At 27.8% G+C, this 10,408-nt stretch overlaps 1 protein-coding gene across 20 annotated transcripts in view; it reads right to left on the reverse strand.

Moving 5' to 3' along the window:
- Nucleotides 1-10,408, reverse strand: part of LOC123012509 (basement membrane-specific heparan sulfate proteoglycan core protein) — a 266,314-nt gene that overhangs the window by 172,390 nt on the left and 83,516 nt on the right. For 19 of the 20 annotated variants that reach the window (XM_044410479.1, XM_044410480.1, XM_044410481.1 and 16 more), the window contains exons 2-11: nucleotides 2,049-2,372; nucleotides 1,568-1,609; nucleotides 1,480-1,509; nucleotides 1,308-1,355; nucleotides 1,199-1,234; nucleotides 1,038-1,091; nucleotides 932-973; nucleotides 807-851; nucleotides 549-578; nucleotides 447-496 (exon numbers count right to left, since the gene is read on the reverse strand). In XM_044410479.1, the coding sequence (XP_044266414.1) occupies nucleotides 447-496; nucleotides 549-578; nucleotides 807-851; nucleotides 932-973; nucleotides 1,038-1,091; nucleotides 1,199-1,234; nucleotides 1,308-1,355; nucleotides 1,480-1,509; nucleotides 1,568-1,609; nucleotides 2,049-2,372 (701 nt within the window). The remainder of the gene's footprint in view (nucleotides 1-446; nucleotides 497-548; nucleotides 579-806; nucleotides 852-931; nucleotides 974-1,037; nucleotides 1,092-1,198; nucleotides 1,235-1,307; nucleotides 1,356-1,479; nucleotides 1,510-1,567; nucleotides 1,610-2,048; nucleotides 2,373-10,408) is intronic. The other variant, XM_044410482.1, reaches the window with a different exon arrangement.

A 10,408-nucleotide genomic window follows, 5' to 3' on the forward strand; every position in this document is an offset into this window, starting at 1 on the left:
GGTGTTACATTTAAAAAAAGTTTGTATTGTAATTAATTTTTGAGACACGCTGTATAGTTGAAAATAATTTTAGGCCATGAACTAGATTAGTATTTATCAATTTCCCATGTTTTAAAAAATTATCGTTTAAAGGTCAATATTGGACTTTATCAACTCGCTGGGACACCTGTATAAAAAAAAAATTGCTACAAATCTCTTACATAGCTATAATTAACACAAAAACCAAAAAAAACCGAAAAATTCATTTTTAATAAATCGTCACATTTTTATAGTCGTATAGTAAATAAATAGAGAAACGTTTGATTCCATAGATTTTTCACCCTGTATTATTAATATTATTAGAACCAGTGCAAAAAAGTAAATGTGAGTGATTTTATTTTATTTTAATTTATAGATTTAATTTTTTTCCTTCACTTTACATGTGTTTTCTTATTTGTATTACTTACTGAGTTTCATTGCGAGTTTCTTGAGTAGAACGATTGTAGGCAGTATCAGGCTGTAAAAACATAATATTACAACATATTCCATTTTTTTATTATTTTTATTACCTTGAAGAAATCAAAACCCATCCGATTCACCTGCAAAATAAACCGAAATCAGTAATTTTATCAAATATAACAAAATATAAAAATAAGACACACACGAAGACAAATGCACGTAAAAATGATAATGTATATAAAGGGTGTACAGGCAGAAAAATACAAAAGAACATGATAACAGCTTGTTAAGCAATGTTAGTTAAAAATATACAGGGTGTATATGATTCATATGGGTGTATTAGAAGCTTTCCCCAAGACGTAACTTACGCCGTCTCCATTTTCCGTTGTAAAGAAATGCATTTGAGGAGTTTCCTAAAAAATAAAATGTTATTTTTGCAATTTAAAAAAGTACACATAAATTACTGATACTATTTTTATACTAGTCAACTTACAGTAACTGTGTTGGCTGTTAGTGTCGTTGTCTCGTTGTTAACCTAAAATAATAATAATAAAAAAACGTTTCAAACTTGAAATAAAAATTTTGCTACGTTCACTTACATTTGGTGGATATTCTTCTTCCGGTTCTTCATCTTCAGTATTGTCTTCAGTTTGCTAAAAATATCAAATGTGTGAATCTTGTTCTTAAAGATTAAAAATTATTGTGACCACATATTTTTTTTAATCACTCCATAAATAATAGCAATATTAAAAGCGCTTACCCCGACATCATCATACCCTTCTTCATCCTCATTTCCCTAAAAAAATTTTTCACCGAATAAATTTGTTAGTTATTTAATTTAAACAAAAGAACACAAACAAATAACTTACATCTTCCTCATTATAGTCTTCACCATTAGCTATTTCTTCTCCATTTTCCTGCAATGGTTTATAATTAATTTTCGGATTTGAATAAATTTTTATTGAAAAGTGAAAACTTATCATGTAAGATTAATTTGTCAAAAAGCAGATTAGTAAAAAATATCTAAGTCAAAAAACCTACCTCATCGTATTCATTATCACCGGTGTTATCCTATAAAATAATAATTAAAAAAACATTTTACCTTGTCCACGAAATATAATTTACTTACATCATATTCATTATCTCCATTATCGTTGTCTAGATCTTCTGTCTAAAATTACATTAAAAATAACATTACAAAAAATAGTGTTTTATTACAACTTTTACACCCTGTATTAAGGATAATAACACAAAGAAAAAAATTAAAGAACCAATATTAATTATATTGTACCCAAAAATTATTGTGACCTTTCGTTTGAAAACAGAACACAATCATTTGGTTCTCAGAACCAAAAAAAAAATTTCAGTGCAAACCCACAAAGTGTAATTGAAAATCACAGTTAAAAGAAGACAGAAAAGTATTTGTAATAGAAAACCCCAAGACCACATATAATTTCGATAAAAAATAACTTTTGTTTCATTCAAAATGTAGACAAAGTTTTCGTTCATAGATAAAAAATTGTTTAGTTTTATAAATAAAAAATGTAGTTATCAAAAATTATTTTCTCCACTTTTTGGGCTGCACTGTCTATTACGAACATTTCACTTACATCATTAAAATCTTGGGTATTGTCTTCCTCTTCATCGTAGTCTTCTTTAGCTTCTTCTTGACCTTCTGGTGTGTCTTGTCTAGGAATTCTTTTAGATTTTCTTTTACTTCTACTATGGCTTCTGTTGGTTTGTGAAGACAGCAAACTATTAAAACTTCTTCTTATTCTATTTACAGTGCTTGATAACCAGTGTTCTTCTGCTGGTGGACTAGATTCTAACAAATTTTCCTCGCTGTCGGATAAATCTCTTGCTATCCTATGGTGATTTTCATGATTTGTTAAATCTGTTTGTTCTAAATTTTCAAAAACTAAATCTGAGTCCACCTGAAAACAAAATCAAGTATTAACTTACAAACAGACACTAATCCACTACAATCATTCAGACATTTAATACTGAAACTTTCATAAAATAATAATTTCGTATTAAATCAATGCATTTTAAGTTACTACTTTACTTCAAAAAAATAATAGCTGATAAAAATTTGCATTCACTGGGATTACAAAAATGGTGGATGCGCCGGGTTAAAAAACTTAACAAAAATATTAAAATAATTGCAACTCTACCATATAGTATTTTACCACAAACAAACAAAGCATTTTTATAAAAATCAAATATTTTTATTTCATGTTCGAATAAACAAAAAATTAAGTCCTATAATTATTATTTATAGAATAGAACCATTTATCGTAAAACACAGGTAATTCAGCAGAAAATAACTGCTAATTAGCCAAATAACATGCATACAGGGTGTTTCGGCTAAACCCCACATTAGAAATATTGAGAGTTCTAATATATCTAATATTTATTTAAAACTTTCATTATAGCCATAATTGTTTAGATCATACCCAATGAAAATATTTTCAAGAAATGGGTATCAACTTCGTTATTTTATACAGAAAGTTATGTTTTTTATTGCGTTTTTGGAGTACTCAAGTGATTTTGAGATAGTTTTTATCTTTTTTTTATCTTTAATCGTTTTTGAAATATTTAGACTTTTTTGAAATTTTTTTAATTTGCCTTTTCCTCTCCAAAACTCGTTAACTCTACCATTTTTAACTATTTTGAAATCGTATTTGGGCATATGAAAATGAAAGGTTAGATCTTTTCTTTTGTGTATTTATAATTGGAAAAATAATTAACAAACCTCCAAAATTTAAGGTTACGTTTTTGAAACTACAAATACCCATTACTGATTTTTTTAAAGGGAAAAATGGACCAATTTTTTCTTCACTAAATGAAAAAAAAATTCTGCATCGATTTATGTCAACATTCCCTATACCTAAATTTAATGATTTCCAAGTTATTTTGACTTTTTCTGTGCCCTGGAAATATTTATCACTAAAAAAACGCCATTTTTTCACAATTGGGTTATTCAAATTAAATTTATTTAATCTAAATTTGAATAACTTTGATATTCTATTTTTTTCTTAATTCGATGATAACCTATGCTAAAGTAGCTAATGTATTTCTCACAATATCAAAAAAAGTTACTATAACTTGAAAACTATCAAACATAGGTATAGGGAATGTTAATACAAATTGAAGCAGAACTAAATTCTCCTCCATTTAGTGAAGAAAAAATTGGAGTGTTTCATTTAGAAAAATTGAGTTAAGGGTATTTGAAGTTTCCTAAAAGTAACCTTACATTTTGGCGGTTTGTTAATTATTTTTCCAATTATGAATACACCAAAGAAAAGATCTAACCTTTCTCTCTCATAAACCCAAATACGGTTCCAACATAATAAAAAATGGTAGAGTTATCAATTTTTTAATAGGAAGATTCAAATCCAAAAATTTTAAAAAGGTCTAAATATGATATAAATATAAATATTTCAAAAACGGTTAACCTTAGGTATAGGGAAGGCTAATGAAAGCTCTCTCAAAATCACTTGAGTAACCAAAAAACGCAATAAAAAATATAACTTTCTATTCATTTTATACAAATAAAAAAATAAGCTTTTGTTGACGAATTAAATTGTAGTAATAATGACTCGTCTTAATTATTTGGCTTCCCCCAATTTGTAGTAAAATTTATGCTGTGAACTAAAACGTACTTAAACTCGTTGCGTTTCTTTTTAAAGTCAAGCTTTAACTTGTCTCTCATAAAATATTTCACATTTGCGCCAGCCATTATACCGCAATTATGAGAATAAATCATGCAAGTTCGTTTCAAAAAAGGAGAGTGTGTCGTAAGACAACGTTAAGAAGTTGATTATAATGTTGATCTCTGGTGTATTTACATTTGCATATCATAACTGGGACGTCCTCTAAGTCTGGCAGCGGCAACGACTAGATTAACGCGGACGAAGGGCAAAGAAGACGCGCTCTACAAACTTTTACTCTATTTTGCAAATTTGTTTTTCAAACAAAATGTTCCGCACACTTTCGGAATTTTAAATACGTGTCATAGGTCATCCCCTATTACAACTTTTCACCCCGCGCCGCGTCTTTAAGCCGCCAACTCGTGCGTCGAATGATGACAAATTGCTCCAAGATTCTTCAACAAAAACACATTAATAACTAAGCTTACAGCTTTAACGATGACGACATAAGCAGATCAGTGCAATGATCTTATTACAACATTCAAATCACTCAAAATTTACAGAATAATAAAAGCAAGAAATTCATATTTTTTAATCAACCTCAACTAATTAGCATTACATTACAGTAACAATAATAACATTAATTAAATAAATTCGCCTAAACCTAAAGGAGTTGTTCAAAGTGACCACCATTTTGGTCAATGCATAACTAAAAAAACTAAAACCAAAATAGATAGGGTATTTTTTTACCTTAAACCCCCTCAGTTTCGGACGCCCCTGATTAAAAATTCCGACATTTGATGTTTGAATTCGTTTAGATGTATAAAGGTTATCATCTGTACCAAATTTTGTAATTTTATCTCAATTGGTTTCTGAAATATTAGCAAAAACCTATTAGCCCCCTTTCAGGGGGTGTAGCTCCCTTACCAAGCATTTTTCGATGCATGTTTATAGGAAACTTTTGTCTTAGAATTGAATATCCTATCACCTGTTTAAATTTGTAACAATAAAAACGGAACACCCTGTATAAAGGCCTATGTGGAGATTTTTTCCTTGTTATCAGCAAATTTAGGTAATTATGTTGTTTTATACATTTTTTAACGATCAAATGTACATGACCCCTTCATCCACTATAATGCATTAGTTTATATTATTAAAAAATTGATAAAAGTGTTATGTACCAAAAAACAAGATTTATTTTCTAATATAAACTTTGTGATGATTATTGCTTTATAAAAATATTTCAAGTTTAACAAAACATTTATAAATGAAATTCTAACGACACGATATAAAAAAGTCCACTTTATGCTGTCCTGAAAATTAACATTCTCATTTAAAAGATTTTTTTCTTGTTTAGTAGGTTTAATTTTGAAGCTAGTTCAACGACTTTTCGTAAACGGTTTTCCATATTAATACCATATTTTTCAATAAGAGACGGAATTATCTCAAAAAGTTTAGACAATAATATACCGAAAAGTTACCAAATTAAGTGGAAAATAATGAATTTTGCTTATTTACATCACGTTTTTTTGCAAGATTCTGTTAAAACATATTGAAAAATCACCAAACTGGGTTGAAAATGACCTTTTTATGATTTTTTGGGCGTTTTAGCACGTTTTTCAATTAAAAATTTACAAAATTATTTCGTAACAAATCGCTAAATTTACTCAAAAATGGTGTTATTTTTACTTTTTTAGAATGTGCTAAAAATTCTGTTCAAAAATAATACCATTTTTCCGTTTTAGGACGTTTTTTAGTCAGAATCGCAATTATTTTGAAAATTTTCGTCGAAAATGAGGTAAAAAATGAATAAACTATCACGAAACTAAAGTTATTTTTGCTTCTTTGGAGAGTTTTAGCATGTTTTTTTAGCCGAAAAATGTGATTGATTTTCCAAACGTTTTAGCAGATTTTTCAATCAAAAGCACAAAACTTCGTCAAAAGTAAGCCGAAAAATCACATAATTAATTCGAAAATGCTGTAATTTTTGCTTTTTTCAAACATTTAGTTGCGTTTTTAAGTCTAAAACAAAGTTTTTTTTGAATTTTTGCTAAAAATCATACCAAAATTAATACATATACCAGACAAAATAAAAAACGACATAATTTATGCTCTTTTCGAGCGTTTCAAAACATTTTTCAATAAAAAACGCAATTATTTCACAAAATTTTGTCAAGGATACGTCGGAAAGTAATTGAATGAAGTAAAAATAGTGTTATTTGTTCTTTTTTTTTAAACATTTATTTATTATAATTTATTTATTTAAACATATTTTAACATCACCTTTATCCACTGTTAATTCAAAATCCAAGTTGTACATAACGCCTTTAGCATTTGGTAATTTCATTCCTAATAGAAACCAATACATAAGTTTTTACAATAAAAGAATATTGCAAAAAAAAATGTTTAAAAAAAATACCAGTTTTCAAAAAAATGTTACATAACACCTTTATCCACTCACCCCTTCAATTTTGCTGCACTAAAACGAAATCCTACCCAAATTGCGACAAAAATTAAATTTATGTTTCAAATAAAATTTACTATTGGTGTCAAACTTATAATTCCTATGGAACATTCTGTTTATTTTAGCAACTTCAGACAAAATTTTGTACTAATTTAAATTCAAAAACAGACAAATTGCTTCAAATTGGCCAAAAATAGTAATTTAAGCAACTATTTTTATAAAATACATTGATTCAGAATGATTTCTGGGTTAAATTCGAACAAAATTATATTGCTTTATTTTGGCAGAAAACTGTTATTTTAGCATTTATTTTGTTGAAATACATTGATGTGTGATGGTTTCTGGCTTAAAATCTATATCATTTTTACAGATGTATAACTGGTTTCATTTCATTTATTTAAATAAATCATGTAACTAAAAAGGTTTCAGTATAATAGAGTCCCCTTTTAAGTGTAACACCCAAAAGTCCTGTTTCAATTTTACCTTCTTTAGATTGAAAAAGTTTGTTTTATTCCTTTATTCTTTCGCATCAAAGTTATCACAATTTACGAAACATAAAACTAATAAATACTTGATAAACTAGTAAGAAAAAATTGTATTTATTTGATTTCTTTTTTAAAAACAACAAATAATTCAAAATATTATTAATCAATTAATAAAATGAATTTCATTCTAAATTTCTAAAATTCGATCGTGGAATAACTTATGTAAGCATTTTTCATTCAAAAAAGTTGACCTTCATCAAATGCGCCAAAAATAATTCGAATTAGATTTTTGCGCAAATGCTCAATTGCATCAATTTACGAACATCTGGTTTCTATTAAATCAAATTATCTCGTTCACGAAACAACTATTTTACTCCTCAGAAAAATCCAGTCAAATTTTTTTTTGTATTTTAAATGTTGAGCTAATTTTATTTTGTAGCGCTTTTGATAATTATATTAAAAATTTACTAGTGATGTATGTGCATGTTGACAATTCAATGATCGTCTCTATCAGATTTAAAATGTTGGCACCGATATGTATTGGTTTGTAGATAACATCACATCAGTGAATCTAACCACATCCAGGCTATAACTTCATATCAGTGTGATATCGAGTTGATGGGGTTTTCAAGCGCCCCTTCTTAGCGTCTCTCTTTCTCCTTGAACGTTTCTAAGTTTGTTTGAGTGACCATTAAGACAAATTTAAATTGAGTGTGCGAAAAACATTAATTACCCAAAAAAAAACTATACAGGGTGCGCCAGAACTCGCGCCCCAGAAGGTTAACAGAGCAAACAGTTAGAAGTGTTCAAATTCTATCATCTGAGATTTTTTTTAATTTTCTACCATCATTTATTCTCAAAATACAAGGCTAACTTGATTTTTTTTAATGGCACGTAGGGTCTAATTTAAGTATTTTTAAAAGATCATTTTTTTCTGAATTCTGTGATGTAACATATGCCCACCTTTATTTTTATTAAAAGGTAAAAAATAAAAATTCAAAAATGTAATTCTGAAAAAGTAAAACTAAAAAATGTTATTATTAGCGATCTGCCACTTGCATATTAGTCAAAAATTAAACTTGTGTGCAATAATTAGTTTAACAATTGTACATTTTAGTAAAATTGAGCTAATAGAAATTCTCAAGTCAATGGAAATCATTTCGAACATAAAAATTATGTATTTCGTGTTAAGCTTTTTTTTAATTAAAATGTTTTCTTTTTCAGTTAAAATAATTGTTATTTTAACAATTATTATTAACTTTTACTTATTTTTTGGTCAAAGTTCAGGTGGTAAAGAGCTAACGATAGACAAAGACAACAAAATTTTACATTTTTAAAAAATTTATTAGTTCGATAATTTTTTGATCAAAATGTTCTCATTAAAAATACTAAATTTGACCCTTCTTGCCATTAAAAAAAAATCGAGTTAGCTTTGTATCCCCAAAGCAAATATAGATAGAAATTTGATAAACATCTGAAACGATGGAATTTAATTACTTTTAAGCATATACCAAATTTCAATAAGTTTTCATAATATTTAACTGTATCCATACTTTTTGGCGATCCTGTATATATTATACACGGTGCGCCAGAACTAGCACCCCAGATAAAAACGCCATGTAAGGTAAGATACCAGGAACTTGGAAAAAATGTAAAAAAAAATCTATCTATAAAAATTTCGAAATTATGCAATTTTGCACTTTGACTCTATTTATTTATTATAAAATAATTTTACAAGTTTTGTTGCTACAAACTATTAGAAGAAAAAAAACGAAAAAGCTGTATCCTAAATTGTAACTCTGTTCAATGTTATTTGTGGTTTTATTGGCAAAATTTTTGTACTTTTACTGAATAATTGAAAAAACACATTTACAAGATCACCAGTATCATTAAATAGACATAAAAAATGTCAAATGTCAAAAAATAAATGTGTCAGATGGATTTTTTTCCATGTTCCTGGTTTCTTATCTTACTTTAAATTTTTCGCTGGGGCGCGAGTTCTGGCACACCCTGTATAAAATATCATAACACAATAGATGGTTTTCCGATAGTTGAAATATTATTCTTAATTACAAAATAAAATATTCACTTTCTTAGTGTTTTTGAAAACAATAATCCTTAACTACAAGAACACTCATAACAAAAAGAGTTACCCTAATTTAAATTTCCAATTTTTGATACCTCTTTGAATATGTACTTTTTTTTAAGAAAAACTGCAGAAATAAAATAATTTCAAAAAACTGTGCAACAGAGTGTAATTTCAATTTCATTTAATTCGGTATCATGCATCTGACTAGTCATTATAATTTTAATAAATTCACAATTTGCCATTTGGTTGGAAAATTAATTAACAATTTAGATCTAAAACTGATTCAATTTGGATTGAAAAAAAATAACCGAATTTTGTTTAAACCACATTATTATCAACAGTGTGCTTGCATAAAGTTATTAACTTGTTAATTATCGAACTTCAATTCTTAAAATGTTATGTTCTAATTAAATTACAAACAAATTATTCAATTATCCAGTGATAAATTCGTAGATGTCACTTAATTTCTGAAATGAAATCTAATTGTTAGCTTATCTTTCAATTAAAGCTTTGTAATTATGTAAAATTTAGCGGTAGCACTGTTTTTACGATAGACATTAACTGGTTCACAAAATAAACTATCTAAATTCTACAAACATAGTTAAGTAACTTAAAAGCCGAATGAGATAAACTTATGTTTTTAAATTGAGGCCTATGTTGAAACACCTTTTTCTGTACCAGAAAAAGTCAATCCTGCGTTGGAGTCTATGAGCCCCGGACCGAACCAGCAGAATACGTGCGGTCTTTAGAGGGATTTAACGGCGATTCTTAAACAAGAAGGTCTTGTCACGCTTTGCTAGACCTTTTATATTCTAGATGTAGCACTATAAGAATCCACAAAGATAACATTTATAAATAGATATGGAGAAAGTCTTTGTGAATTCGTCTTGTAGCAGCGAAACCCATAAAAATTACTCCACTTTATGTCCAGCATTACATTACAAACTTGCAATCACAAGTCTTTCATCTCAGCTATTATTAGCAAGTTGCAACAATAATTGAGTTTGTGCTAACTAATCAAGATGAAAAAAAAATGTAACAAGCTCACAGGCTGCTTGTAAATTACATACAGGATGTTCCAGTGAGCTGAAGAAGTCCAGTATGGACCTTTAATGGGAAAAATTTTAAAAAATTGGACATTGGTATAGATACTTATCTAGTCCATCACCTATCAAGGATGTAAACACAAAATTTGTCTAATTTTGTTTTTTCTAAATTTTCAAACTTTTTTTCAAATGCCTGCTGTCCGACTTTTTTATTGTCAAAATTGCCAATTTAT

The sequence above is a fragment of the Tribolium madens genome, unplaced genomic scaffold (genome assembly GCF_015345945.1).
Source record: "Tribolium madens isolate multiple individuals breed KSU strain unplaced genomic scaffold, Tmad_KSU_1.1 Scaffold_96;HRSCAF=242;Tcas5.2_LG5, whole genome shotgun sequence".
Taxonomy (NCBI): Eukaryota; Metazoa; Arthropoda; class Insecta; order Coleoptera; family Tenebrionidae; genus Tribolium; species Tribolium madens.